The following is a 15,132-nucleotide window of genomic DNA, read 5'->3' as shown; positions in this document are numbered from 1 at the left end:
AAGGCAGCGCCTGCCGCCGGGGCCGGGCGGTGTGGCAGGAAAGGCTGAGGCCTGCCAAGAGGCGCTAGGCCCGGCTCCCCCGCTGAGGCAGGCGGGCCGCTAGCTCCGACCTCGCCGCCGGCAGGCACCGACACCCTCCCGCGTAAGGGCAGCGCCAGCTTCGCCCTCCCCGGGCCTCAGGCCCGGCCGCGCCGCCGGACCGGCGGGAGAGCCCCGCGCGGGGAGAAGCGGCTCCGGCCGCGCCGCGTCCCACCAGCGCCCCCTGCCGCGCCGCCCCGCCCCGCGCCCCAATTGGCGCCCCCGCCAGGATCCCCGCGCCCCGGTTGGGCAAAGCCCCGGGAAGGGCGGGCCGGCCTCACGTGAGCGGGAGCCGCTGCCTGTCCCGGCCGCCGGCGCCTCCTGGCGGCGCTCGGTGCCTCCCGCCGCGCCGGCATGGAGCAGGGCAGCGAGGGCGCCGGCAGCGCGCCGGCCCCGGCCCCGGCCGCGGGCGAGGAGGGCGAGGGCTGTGCGGGCCTGTGGGAGCTGCCGGTGGAGCGCTGCGAGAGGCGGCCGGAGTGCGGGCGCTGCAGGTGACGCGCAGGGCATGGCCATGCAGCCGCGGCGGGGCTGACGGTTCCGGCCGGACTTCGCCCCGCCCCGGTCTTCGGGAGGCTGCGCTGAGGTCCCGAGGGGGCGCGTCGTGGTAGCGGCGGGGCGGGGGCGGCAGGTGGTGCGGAGCGCGGAGCAAGCGGGGCTTGGTTGCTGAGGCGCACGGCAGACGGGGCGTGGTGGCGGGGGGAGCCCCGTCTGACACGGACACGCGCGGGGTAGCTGGAGGTGAACCGAGGTGGCCCTTGTCTCACTGTGCGACAGGCGGTGTCTGTGCGACAGCTTCTTACGTGCCTCATGGGGCGGGGTGGGGGGATCAGTGTCGGGCCACCCGTCGGCCTTTTCACCCCAGGAAGCCGCCATTCCCGGCGGTGGGGCGGGGCGGCCGCGTCGGCAGCGGCGGGCGGTGAGGGTGGTGGGCAGCCTGGGGCTGGGGGGGTTCAAGGTAGCTGCAGAGGCTGGTGGGGAGCTGCTGTAAAGTTTTGCTTGTTTATTTTCGGTAAGTCTCTGGCTCTCACTAGGCGTGCGCTTTAGTGTGAGGGCTACAGAGCACTGGAACAGGCTCCCCAGAGGGGTTGTGGAGTCGCCTTCTCTGGAGACTTTCAAGACCCGTCTGGATGCCTTTCTGAGTGATCTGCCCTAGTGATTTTTGGTCGTGCTCTGGCAGGGGGGGGGTTGGACTCGATGATCTTCGGAGGTCTCTTCCAACCCCTAGTATTTTGTGATTCTGTCATTCTGTGATTTGGTTGTACTAGATTCGTGCCCAAGCCACTGTCCAAGCAAAGACTGCCTCTGTGGTACTGGGACAGGGTGAAAGATATTCCCTGGAGTTTGTGGGTGGAGTGGGGAAGGTGCGGTGTCTCCATAGTGCTGTGCAGTGTAGTCCATGAGACCTTAGTACGTCTGCTCAGTCTTTGCTGCGTTGTTAACAATAAACTGACAACTTAATAGCTAATTTTGAAACCATTCAAGCCCTAAGGAAAGAGGTGCTGGAGCATGTACCGAGGAGAGCTACGAAGCTGGTGAAGGGTCTAGAGAACATAAGAGGAGCAGCTGAGGGAACTGGGGATGTTTAGTTTGGAGAGGAGGAGGCTGAGGGGAGACCTCATTGCTCTCTACAACTACCTGAAGGGACATTGTAGGGAGGTGGGTGTTGGCCTCTTCTCCCAGGTAAGTAACAGAACTAGAGGAAATGGCCTGAAGTGGTGGCAGGGGAGGTTTAGATTGGGTATTAGGAAAGAGTGGTCAAGCACTAGAACAGGCTGCCCAGGGAGGTGGTTGAGTCACCATTCTTGGAGGCATACAAGAAATGTGTAAATGTGGCACTTCAGGGCATGCTCCAGTGGCCGAGGTTGGAGTGTTTTGGTTTTTGTTTGTTTATTTGTTTTCTTTTTTTTTTTTTTTTTTTTTTTTTTTTGGTGTGTGGGTGTTTTCTGGTGGAGTGTGTGGTTGTTTGTGGGCTTTTTTTGTGTTGATGATCTTCAGAGGTCCCTTCCAACCCCTAATATTCTGTGTGTGTGTGGTGGTTGGACTCAGTCTCCCTTCCAACCATGACGATTCTCTGGTTGTGTGAATGGAGGTGTTAATATAACTTCATGTGAACTCAAGTATCTTTTTAGAGCAGGCAATGATTTTAAATCTTATGGAAATACCTTGTAACCTGGAGAAACCTGTAAGTATATGTGCTTTTACTGAAGAGAGTGTGCAGTATGCCAGTTGTTCCTGGACTGAAAAGTTTGTCCAAAGCAGCTGAAGAAAAAAATCTCCAGTGCCTGTATTGATTTAATCTGTTCCTGTCTATGGCTAAAGCAAGTAGAAAGGCACGTAATTTTACTATATATAGTAGTACAGTGCAGTCAAGAGCTTATTTTTGGTGAGGTGCATTGAAATAAGTAATAATAAAAAATACGTATTGTGTATGTCATAGCATTTGAAAATGCTAATGGTAAAAAAAATAATAGTAATGGGCAATAGCTGTTGCCCAAAGATGAAAACCAGGCAGATGCATGACATTTCCCTGTTAGTTACTTGCTTTTTCTCCAGTGAGTTTTAGCTCAGGAAACTTTTTGAGCCAGATGTGATTTTGCTTTTATTTAATATGTCCTGGTAGATTTTTTTATTTTCTGCTGTGAATTTTCTGCAGTCTCCCATTAATCCATGTAAGTTCTTCAGTCTGCATCATCTGGCTGGCAAGAAGCCACTTCGAGCCTCCAGACCTCGGGTGGGATGAATTACCTTTTTGTTTATTTTGATTGTGGCTTCTACCTTCCTCTTTTACACATAGTATTTGAGGTGCGAGCAAGCCAGAGTTTTATACCTTGGGTAATGTGTTTCAGATGATTCAAATAAGGACCTTTCCTTGTCCTATGGCTGTTTAGTTTCCTAGCAACCTTTTGATAAGAGACTTTGTTAAAAGTCTTTTGGAAAGCCCAGCCTGATTTTTGGCAACTGCAGCACCCTCACTTCCATGTCTGTTGAATTTTTCCGAGGTCTTAAATAGTTCTTAAAAGCAGGATTTATTTTTCAAAATCTTTACCAATTCTTCTCATGCAACTCATATGTATTTGCAAGTGTTCACTAACTGAATTTTTAATTATAGTTTCTGCTTACATTAATGGTTTTATTTGTTGCAGATTTGTTTTTCTTAAGGTTGTTTCATGTTTGCCATTTCTAGTCCTGAGGTGCCAATGAACTCATAAATGAGACTTAACCCAATGTAATTCTTTATCCAGCTTTTTAACCTTGAGTTCTTTTAAAATGCTTGTAGGGTGCTGCTCATTATTGCTGTTTATTTTGTCAGTGTGTTTCGTAACCTCTGCTCTAGTGCCTTCACTTTTTGACAGATTCTCAGATGAGTCATCTAAAAAAATGATTTCCAGAATAGACATCTCCATGTTTATTTTTGTAGTAGAACCTGATGGATAGTATTTCCTCAGCTTCTCATCACCATTTAGTATTAAAACACCAGCTTCCTAAAGAACTCTAAATGAACTGCATTTGCTATGAAGAGCATGGGTACAATGAGGAATGGAGGGACAGAGAAACAAGTAGGATGAAAAGAACACAGAGGTGTTTGCTTTTGAAGACACAAGGGAAGCAGCAATTTTTGAAAAAACTGAAGTTTTGATGAAGATTATGATGCAAGCTACTTTTGAAGTGTATCCTCTCCATCCTCTTCATTAGGAATATAACTAGGGTATGCTTGTCATTGAGCACAGCATTCTGCAGGATGACTTGGCGTAGAAGTAAATGCATCAGTGACTTAGGGTACATACGTAATAGGAAGGAGTATTGTGAAATTTGGTTGTTACCGTGAACATTATCAGGATGGTGATGGTTGGGGGCAGGTGTCTTTAAGTGAATCCCTTGATTTCCTAAACTACAGAGTAGATTTTTTTGCTGTAAAACATCCTAATGAATGTGCTTTAAGAGTATTTGGAATCAACGTTGATAATGGTGGTAGTCTGAATTTAGTACGAAAGCATAGAAAGCATTATCTTCAGCATCACCTGGTGATTCCTCATGGGCACTGAGTCATGGTTTTGGCTGGTTTTTAATATGGAAAAACGTGAAAGAAATTTAACAGCTTTCTGACAAGTACTCAATTGGTTAAGATGTGAAACAGAAACATGGGAGTATGGTAGATAGTTTGCATTTTGGATAATGCAAATTAGGTAAGTGTCCTGAAGGAACACAGTGCTTCTAAATATTATGTGTTTGAGACTTAATGTTGACTATGGTAGTTGTGGAGAAAATGCTAGCATTTGCAGTAGCTTATGGTGGAGAATTTGAATTAAATAATGTAATGGATATTTAAATTTTGAAGGTTTTCGTGTTTAAGTACTATTTAAAAAAAAATTGTGGAAAACTATCCTACTTGTAGTTGGTATTTGAGATGACAAAGAGCTGATGCAAATTAAGTATGTGCAGTTGACTTCATGCTGTTTTATTCTTAAGGGTACCACTTAATTATGTATTCTATTTGTCTGCCAAACCCAAATGGTCAGTGATGATAAACTTTGAATCACTGTTGGTTATTTGATCACTTCTTAAGGTTTTCTCAGCTGACTTAGGTGTTTAAGTTGCTTTCAGAAGCTAAAGCCAAACATTTAAATTGGAGAATAGCTCAGTATAGTTTTTAAGCTGTTAGCATGGAAAACAAAATGGATAGGCCCCACAGCTGATTTCGTATAGGACAAGAATTTGATACTGTGGTGTGACACTCAGAGAACAACATAACATTTTGTAATTGTGTTCTTGTGTGAGTCAGAGTTCACTCTTCTAGCTACTTGGTGTGCTGTTAGGGAAAAAGCCTGTTGGTGACACAAAAGCAATAAATGCTCAATGCCATGTTATCACAGATCTTGAGTGTGCATCTGCAGGAATTTACTGCAGTAGTAGAAATTCTGAGGAATGTTTTCAGGAAAAAACAAGATTTTTAACTGAGTATTATTTATGGTTTTTGGGCATTGCTCAGTCACTTGTGGGTCATCACAAATCCTACTGCAAGCAGTCCTCTGTGTGTGCAGTATTAATTTATGTTGTAAAGTTAGCATAACAACCACTGGTGTTTTCTCAGGTTTTCTTACAATATATGCTGTTACACAGTATTTGTGTTTCATGAGGGGAGAAAAAATGAGAAGAGAAGGAATAACTTTAATCTTTCAATAAAATATTCCCTTTACTTGTATGTAAACTGTTACAGATACTAAATCTGGGTACTGTGTACGTGCGCTTGATAGTGTTGATAGATTGGTAATGACGTGTGATGCCAGAGTGCTGCTTCAACTTTTGAGGAAAAATATAATCTTATATAAGTGCCCGTATATGTTAATAATCCTGTTAAGTCACGTAAAAGCTGAGTCAGAAGAAGCAGTGTGGTCTATTTTCAACACAATAAATATATGCAGTTGCTTTATAGCACATTGGTATGCTATTTAAGTGTAAATGGGAATTTGAAAGTTTAATTAACTATCAGAGAAGGTGAAATAATCATCCACTAATTCCTGTAGCAATGCCTCCTGCAAGAAAATAGCTTCATAGCCTTTAATTTTGTTTATATTCTTAAAAATGAACTCTAGGCATTTAATTTCAGTTAAGTTTATTGCGATTTTTTACTCCGTAAATGTACTGATTCATTCTTATTGCTTAACTAAACTTCCTATGTAACAGAAATTGTGTATCTTCCCATGGTTCATGATTTGTAAGAGGTGATTTACTATTCTGTAGGATATTTTTTAGAAGTGTCATGCATTTCCCATATGTTTGCATTGAAAAAGGAGGAAAAAATACAGATGGCTATATGACAGGCATCACTTGAGTGCATGTTATTATTCCACTTTGTAAATGGTGTTATCAAAGGCATTTTTTAAAAGCATTATTAGCACGTCTAAAGACTCCTAAATCAGAGCAATATTTTTGCTGAATTAACAGTACAGTTGAATGCATAAAGTTAATTTACAAGTGTATCTGAGAACCTACATGTCAAAATTACACAAATAAACATGGTGATTGTGCAGAGTTTAGAAGGAGCTAGATTTGTGCTTTATCAGGAGGAGGCAGAAAGGAAAAGGCTGAGCAGATAAAATAAAAATTGGGTCCATTCATATACATGTTAAATTTGGCAGCAACTAAAAGCAAGGTTGTGCCAGTAATTACTATCCTTCATCAGGAGAGGTGTGTTCACTGTGTGACTGGAAAGACTTTTATAGGATGTCAGGAGGGAATTGCTGCATCTCATAATTTGGTGTTGTGTGTGTCTACGTGATGCTGTGAAGGAAAGTAAGTATCATCTAGCATATGGGGATCTCTGTTATTTGTGATGGTGTAGCAGCGATAACAAGGTACTAGTAATGTACTGCTTTCTCCAAATGGTGATGAAAAGGAGCAGTATTACTGTCTCATAATGTGGGGTAATTTTTTTCCACATTTTATCTTTTGCTGTGTGAAGAAGAATGCCCGCTTCCTATCACGATATAATTGTCAATGGTCACTTTCAGAGTCTGGCAGGGTTAGGGTTCTCAGCTGTGCCACTCTCATGTCACTGTTGATTGCATCTCAAAATCACAGAATGGGTGAGGCTGGCTGGTCATCTTGAGATCATCTAGTCTGGATGCCTGTTCCAGGATGGTCAGCTAGAGCAGGTTGCCTGGGACCGTTGCAGTTGAGTTTTGAGTATCTCGAAGAATGGAGACTATACAACCACTCTGGGAATGTCTTGTGTTTGATGAGTAAAAAAGTGTTTTCCTGTGTTCACGTGGAATTTCATGTTTTCCTTGTGCCCATTGCCTCTCACCCTGATAGTGGGTTGGGCTGAGAAGAGTCTGGCTCCTTCATTTTCATTCCCTCCCATTACATATTTATACACATGGATAAGATCCTCCTGAGCCTTATCTTTTCCAAGCTGAGAAGTCGCAGGTCTCAGGCTCTTGTCAGAAGAAAAATTTTCTAGTCCTTTTGCCACCGTTTGTCTGTCCAGCACTGGGATCCCACAGCTGGACCCAGCACTCCAGCCTTACCAGGGCTGAGTAGAAGGAAGGATCACCCCTCCCTTGATCTCCAGGCAGTGTTGTTAATGCAGCCCAGGATGCCGTTGGTTGCCTTAATGGCAAAGGCAAGGACACTGTTTGTCAGATATTCTACAGAGCTGTTTTCCAGCCATTTGGTCTGAAAATGTGTACTGATGCCAGGGGTTTTTCTTCCCCGTATACAAGACTTTCCATTTTGCTTTGTGGAAACTTGACAGAATCACAGAATTGTCAGAGTTGGAAGGGACCTCTAGAGATCATCTAGTCCAACTCCCCCGCTAAAGCAGGATGACCCAGAGCACATTACTCAGGACTGCATCCAGGGGGTCTTGAATATCTCCAGAGAAGGGAACTCCACAACCTCCCTGGGCAGTGCTCTGTGACCCTCACCATAACAAAGTTTTTCCTCATATTTAAATGGAACTTCCTGTGTTCCAGCTTGTGCCCATTGCCCCTCATCCTGTCACTGGGAACTACTGAAAAAAGTCTGGCTCCATCCTCCCTGCACCCACCCTTTAGATACTTATGGGCATTAATAAGGTCTCCCTTCAACCTTCTTTTCTCCAGGTTAAAGAGTCCCAGCTCTCTCAGCCTTTCCTCATAAGGGAGATTGTTACGCGCCACGACCGGACAGTCAGGATGAAAAACGCGGCTTTTTCCTTATTGGAAGATTTAAATTAAGGGACCAAGGAGTTGTGCATGGTGTTTGCCTCTCGTAGAGTAATGGTCACAGCGGGACCATATTTTGGAGTGAAAACTGAATGCTCGCCCCTCACCACATCCATAAAATTTTTACTGACTCCAATTTCAAGATTCTGGAATGGTTTATTGAGGGATTTTTGACAATTTGGGGAATGAGGATTCAGGAAAGGTAATATAGGGGAAATGGAAACAATTCACAACAAAATAAAAGGTATATTAAATACTATATACACCTGAGATATATTAAACTAAAGGAGGACGGGGGTGGAGGTCGAGGCCAACGAGGTTTCCCTTTAGGTATCATAGTGTGCCTGTAAATCTGCAGGAGTGGGACCACTTGTTAGGGAATGAATAGAATATGCCACCTTACTTTTATCCTAAAGCTAGAGGAAAAATGCAGATGACTTCCCCCGACATGGGCTCAGATTTACGTGCTAGAAGGGAAAGATATGCTGCGATTAGTGGCTGAGGACAGCAGTCCCTCTGCATCAGCAGCTTCTGGTGTCCAGTTGTGGCAGGCAAGACTAGGCAGATAATGAGCAGTACTCCAGAACGGGAATCCACGAAGTCCCCAGCACACCACAGAGACCATCTCAGACATCAGAAGGCCCAGCTGATTAACTAACAAATCCTCCAACGACCAGCCTTCCACTGATGACCAGCAAAATTCTTCAGTGTAGACTTCTGATGAAACCTCACACCAAACTACCAGCAGTAACCAAAAACTCCCAGGATGAGGGGCCAGTAGGTACTGTCTTTTATAGTTGAAGGTCTGGCCCTTCGGTTAGCGTCCTGCTGCTTTTCTTCATTTGCATGAAAGTCCTGGCCACTCAGAGGGCTGTATCCCATGCAGAGGCTCATGGGGGTTGTCCAGCAGGTGTAGCTTGTAACGAGGTTTCTCCTTTCCTGCCCTTAGTGCTGTCAGTCAAATGAGCAGCTTTGCCCTTGTCTTTGTCATTGGAGCAGCAAAAGGCAGGAAGTGACCATATTAGGCCCAGGCGGCCTGCGAGTGTAAAAGGCGTATTTAAAATTCTTTTGTGGAGAGAGGCATTGTTCCTTACAGAGATGCTCCAATTAATTTCCCAGTCTTCTTTGTTGCTCTCCACTGGACTCCCTTTAGTAGTTCTTTGTCTCTCTTGAACCAGGCCCTCAGGACTGGAGTCAGTTGAACTTCATTAGGTTCTTCTCTACCCAGCTCTCCAGCTTGTCCAGGTCACACTTGATGGCAGCACAGCCCACTGGAGTATCAGCCACACCTCCCAGTTTGGCATCAGTAGTGACCTTGCTGAGCATATACTCTGTCCTCTTGTCCATGTCATGGATGAATATGTTGAACAAAGCTGGACCAAGTATTGGCCCCTGGGGGACACCACTGGTTACAGACTGTTGGGGATTCCATTATTGGCTTGCCAATCATGTTGTGGTTTGGGCCTAACATGAAAACAAAGAAACAGCCACATGACTGCTCTCTCATCTCTCCATCTCACACACACTCTGGGATGAGGAGGACAAAGCTTATGGGTCGAGACAAAGGACAAGGAGGGTTCTTCACCAATTTGTCCCAGGCAAAACAGACCTAACTTTGGGAGAAAATAATTTTATTTCACACTAATCAAATGCACAGAGGACACAGACAACAGAAAGAGCAGTGCTTGCATGTGTTACCCCCACCCCTCCCCTCTTCCTGGGCCCAAATTACTTTGTTCCTGATTTCTCTACCTCCTTCCCCCCCAGTGGCACAGAGGGGCAGCCCAAATTGGAGCTGGAATCACGTGACCAGGTGTTCAAAGGTAAGTATAGCCACTATAAATTACATCACCTAAGGCTGAATTAGAATTTACAAATTAAACAGTTAGTTGTAAATAAGGGAAATTAAGCAGGCGAAGCTAAAGTAAACAATTTGGAAGGAAACTGGGAATGGAATTGGATGACTTAACAGGTGAATCAGGTAAATGTTCAAGTTTACACCAATACACTCCATATTATCCTGGAAAGAGAGAACGCTTAGACTGGGAGCATACAGTACCAGATAGGACAGGAGTGGTTTCCCCCCATGGGGTTGATGCTGTGACTGTAGATTTAGGGGCGAATTCCCACGATTTACACAGGAAAATAAAGCGAGGAAAGATCAGATTTGTTATTGGGCTTACAAGTCCTTAGCAACAACAATGACTCAAGAGCGCAGTCCCTGTAGTACTGTCCTGGTGAGCTGTAGTGGCACAGAGGCTGGATGAGAGAGCTCAGCGGCAGTTGGGCAGGGCTTCGTTGCAGGTTGTGGCTATTAGTGACAGCTCTTTGGGGAGTTTTGGACTGGAGCTAGGCACTGATCTAACAACTGCCTTGGCTCTATGGTCCTGTGATTACATCTCGGAATAGTGATCAGCTCAGTTAAGATTCCGTATGAGTATCTACCCATGGCCACGCCTCTTGGTGTTGAGCTCTGGGTGACCCACTTTCTCTTGCTTCTTCACCTGCTGTGGACACCTTCCTTCTCTCTTTCTCCCAGTGAACACCAATCTTCTCAACAGTTGTCTTTCCCGCACCACAATGACAGCAACGCTACACCCCCGCAGTCCTTACTTATGCTCCTTTCAAGGCTGGACTTAAGCCCCTGCTTGGTGTGCAGCTCTTGATCCTTCATTAGCATACTGGACAGAACAATCCATGTAGTAGCAAGGAGCCAATTGGATTTAGGCAGGTTTAGTTTGTAAAAATGTTGTTGTTTCCCACCTTCATATCTGTCCATCAAGTGGCTCCTTTGCCCTGGAGCGGTGTCCTTGAAAGCCTCTGTGCTTCTCTTCATTTAGTCACATGAGTCTATGAGGGGTATATCTTTACTGAGGAGACGTTCTCCACACATTTGCTTTCTTTCAGTCTTCAGCAACCTCTCCCATTATCCAGAGATAATAAAAAATGCCCATACTGTAAACCCAGCCAACTCCTTTAGCATGTGTGGGTGCAGACCATCAGGCGTCATGGACTTCTGAACATCCATTTTGTTTAAATGCTTCCTAACCTTGTCCATCTCCACCAAGAGTAAGTCTTCCTTGCTTTATACTTTCCCCTCTGATTTCAAGAATACCCAAAGGCTGGTTGTGTTGGGTTGGTGTGGTGTGGTTTTTGTAGTAGGGGAAGGACCCCAGGCGTGGCTTCTGAACAAACCCATCTCCAAAAATCTGGCCATGCCTTTGGCTAAGGCCAAGCCCATCAGTAACAATGGACGTATTTCTGCAATTAGCATATTCAAGAAGGGGAAAAGAACTGCTATAAGACCTCAGGGCAGTGGAGAGGGGGAGGTGAGAGCAATGCTGGAGCGGGGATGCCAAGGTCAGTGAGGAAGAAGGGGAAGAAGGTGCTTGAGCAGAGGTTCCCCTGCAGCCTGTGGTGAGACAGCAGCTATTCCCCTGCAACCTCTGGAAGAGCATGGTGATGTGGACCTGCAACCCATGGATGACCCTGTGCCAGGGTAGGTAATTGTTTCCAAAGCAGGCCTGCACTGGAGCATTCTGTTCCTGAAGGACAGCATCTCACAGAAGGGACTCATGTTGGAGGGGTGCATGAAGGACTCTCTCCTGTGTGAGGGACCCTGTCATTGAGCAGGGCAAGTTGTGAGCAATCCTTCTCCCTGAGGAAGGAGCAGCAGAAAACAATGTGATGAGCTGACTCTAAATTCCATTCCCTGTTCCCCTGTGCCGCTGTTGGGGAAGTAGGTAGAGAAACCAGGAACAAAGCGATTTAGGCCCAGGAAGAAGGAAGGGGTGGGGTGAGGTGTTTAAGCTTTGGTCTTTGTTTTGTCTTTGTCCTGTTTACATGTGATTACTGTTAAGTAAAATGAATTTTTTCCCCAAGTGGAGTCTGTTTTGCTCGTGACCATAATTGGTGAGTGAACCCTCCCTGTTCTTGCCTCAAAGTTGGACTTTCTCCTTCCCATCCCACAGTGAGGGGAGGGGTGAATGAGTGGCTGCATGGTTCTTTGTTGTCAGCATGGCCTAAACTATGACACTGGTTTTACTGGTAAAGACAGAGGCAGAGAAGGCACTGAGCACCTCAGCCTTTTCCCAGTCCTCTGTCACCAGTTTCCCTGCCCCAGTTAGCAGTGGGATCATGTTTTCCCTAGCTGCCTTTCTTTGCTGTTCATGTACAACAAGCCTTTCTTGTTGCCCCTCACATCCCTTACCAGATTAAATCCAGGTCAGCCTTGGCCATCCCTACCTGCTTAGAGAGGTTCCCGGCTGTGTTCCTCTTGGTTCACCTGTCCCTCCTTCCACCTCTTGTACATTTCTTTGGTTTTGCTCATCCATGCAGGCTTCCTGCTATCTCTGATGATTTCCTTCTTGTGGGGATGGACCTTTCCTGAGTTTGGAGGATGTGATCCTCAAATATCAGCCACAGATCCTGGACTGCTTTTCTATTAATGGACACATAGGAAGGAATTCTTCCAAGCAGATCCCTAAAGAGGAAATGCAAGGCAATGGCCCTACTTTATGCTCTGCTCTCTTTTACTAGGATGCTGAACTCCACCATATCGTGGTCATGCCAAGGCTGCGTCTTCCTTGTTCACAAGTGTCACATTTAGAAGAACAATTTACTTGTAGATTCCTCAATCACTTGTGCCATGAATTTGTCATCAATGTACTCAGATCTCCTCTATTGCCTCCTCTATTGTCCTTCCAGCAGATAGCAGGATGGTTAAATCTGCCTATGAGGACCAAGGCCTGTGAACAGAATGTTTTTAACAGTTGTTTGAGGAAAGCCTCATCTAATTCTACCTGATCAGGAGGTCTACAGCAGCTACCTGCTACAAAAGACCTGTGTTGGCCTGCCTGCTAATTGTGCTCTGTATGCCCTCAACTGACTCCTGAGCTGTCCCAAGGCTCAGTTCCAGGCATTTCATCTGGTGTCACACACAAATGGTAACTTGTCCTCCTTGCCTTCCTAGGCTGGTCTTCCTGTTTTCACAACATGCGAGTCACGTAAGATGCCGCACCATATCTCCATGATCTCAATCAGACTGTCGTCAATAATTGTGCACAGACTTCTCTCTCCTCCTGCCAGCAGGTCAAAGGTGGTTATCCTTCCTCTCTGCTCAGCACTAGTGATACTGGATCTGGTCCTGAATCTAGAAGCATTACAGAGAGGCAACCCAGAGGTCTGACCCCAACAGTGTCATTGGTGCCTACATGGAAGAGCATCAGAGGGTAGTAGTCTGAGGGCCAGATGAATCTTGTTTACTTTTCCACAATATTCCAAATGTGAGCCCCCAACAAGCAGCAGGCTTCCCTAGGATACAGATCGTGGAGGTCCTCCATCTCCTGCAGCAGAGAGTGTCCTACTGCTATCACTTCGTGCTTCCTTCTAGTGGTCCTGAGTGGGTCATTCCAAGCTATCAGAGATACTCCATTGGACAGCACTCCCAGCTTCTCATCAGCTTTGGAGATGGTGAACCTATTGTGTAATTGCAAGTCACTGGGTGGAGCAAGGAACCTTCCTCCTGGTGTGAGAGGACACCACCTTTCAGCCTTCTTTGCAATAGGAGTTCTGTCATTCCATCTTCAAGGATCTGCTTGGTAGAGTACCAGGGGACAAAGCTCTGGAGGGAAGGGGTGCCCAGGAAAGCTGGTCCATATTCAAGGATCTCTTCCTTCATGCCCAGGATCTATGTGTCCCAGTGAAGAGGAAGGCAGGCAGTAGAGCCATGAAGCCTGTATGGGTAAGCAGAGAGCTTCTTTAGACAGTTAAATGCGAATACAAGGTTTACAGAGAGCAGAAGCAGGGCCGGGTATGCTGGGGCAAGTACAGACAAGCTGTCAGAGAAGCAAGGGATTGGGTAAGGAAGGCCAAGGCACAGATAGAGTTGAGCCTGGCCAGGGATGTTAAGAACAAGAAGAAAAGTTTCTACGGGTATGTCAGCAATAAGAGGAAGATGAGGGAAAATGTGGGCCCACTTCAGAAGGAAACTGGAAACCGGGTCATGTAAGTACCTCAGAATGCTGAGGTACTCAATGCCTACTTTGGTCCCACTACCCAAGTTAGAGAAGGTGAAGGCATGGACTGTGAAAGGAAGATCTCTCCACTCTAGGAGAAGAGCAGGTTTGTGACAGTCTTAAGGACCTGAAGGTGCACAAGTCCATGGGACCTGAAGGCATTCATCCAAGGCTCCTGAAGGAACTGGCTGAGGAAGTTGCAAAGCCTCTGTCCATCATATTTGGAAGGTCTTGGCAGTCCGGAGAAGCCCCCACTGACTTGAAAAAGGGAAACATAACACCCGTTTTCAAGAAGGGAAGAAAGGAAGACACAAGGAACTATAGACCAGTCAGTCTCACCTCTGGCACGGCAAGATCATGCAGCAGATCCTCCTGAAGGCTCCGCTAAGGCACATGGAAAACAAAAGGGTGAATATTGACAACTCACATAGCTTCACCAAGGGCAAATCCTGCCTGACCAATCTGGTGGCCTTCTACAATGGGATCACGGCATCTGTGGGCAAAGGAAGAGCAACTGGTGTTCCTCTACCTAGACCTGTACAAAGCTTTTGACACTGTCCCACATGACATCCTGGTATCAAACTGGAATGGTATGGATTGAAAGGGTGGACTACTTGTTGGGTAAGGAACTGGCTGGATGGGTCACGCTCCAAGAGTGGCAACCAAAGGCTCAATGTCCAGATGGAGACTTGTGATGAGTGGTGTTCCCCAAGGGTTGTTACTTGTACTGGTGCTGTTTAACATCTTTGTCAGTGACACGGACAGTGGCACTGAGTGCACCCTCAGCAAGTTTACCGATAACACCAAAGTGTGTGGTGACGTCAACATGCTGGAGAGAAGCGATGCCAGCTAGAGGGACCCTGACAGGCTTGAGAAGTGGGCTTGTGCAAACTGCATGATGTTCAAGAAGGCCAACTACAAGATTCTGCACCTGGGTTGGGGCAATCCCAAGCACAAATACAGGCTGGGCGAAGTATGGAGTAACAGTCCAGAGGAGAAGGACATGAGGATAATGGTGGATAAGAAGCTCCATGTGAGCTGGCAATGTGTACTTGTGGTCCAGAAAGGCAACTGTGCCCTGGGCTGCATCAAAATAAGTGTGGCCAGCAGGTCAAGGGAGGTGATTCTCCCCTTTTATTAGGCTCTTATGAGACCTCACCGCATATTGTGTCCAGTTCTACAGCCTCCAACATAAGAAGGACATGGAGCTCATGGAGAAAGTCCAGAGAAGGGCCTCAAAGATGATATGAGGGCTGGAACACCTCTCCTATGAGGAAAGGCTGAGAGAGTTGGGACTGTTAAGCCTGGTGAAGAGAAGGCTCTTGGGAGAC

The 15,132-nt window shown here is 46.4% G+C and overlaps 1 protein-coding gene across 1 annotated transcript in view; it reads left to right on the top strand.

Moving 5' to 3' along the window:
• The first annotated feature begins 396 nt into the window (after positions 1 to 396).
• DTWD2 (DTW domain containing 2) overlaps positions 397 to 15,132 on the top strand; it is an 88,771-nt gene continuing 74,035 nt past the window's right edge. The window contains exon 1 of the mRNA XM_051643347.1: positions 397 to 569. Coding sequence (XP_051499307.1) covers positions 433 to 569 — 137 coding nt within the window. The 5' untranslated portion in view covers positions 397 to 432. The remainder of the gene's footprint in view (positions 570 to 15,132) is intronic.

This window comes from Apus apus, chromosome Z (assembly GCF_020740795.1).
Source record: "Apus apus isolate bApuApu2 chromosome Z, bApuApu2.pri.cur, whole genome shotgun sequence".
Taxonomy (NCBI): domain Eukaryota; kingdom Metazoa; phylum Chordata; class Aves; order Apodiformes; family Apodidae; genus Apus; species Apus apus.
The sequence above is the reverse complement of the archived record's forward strand: the minus strand, read 5'-3'. Positions and strand labels throughout refer to the sequence as shown.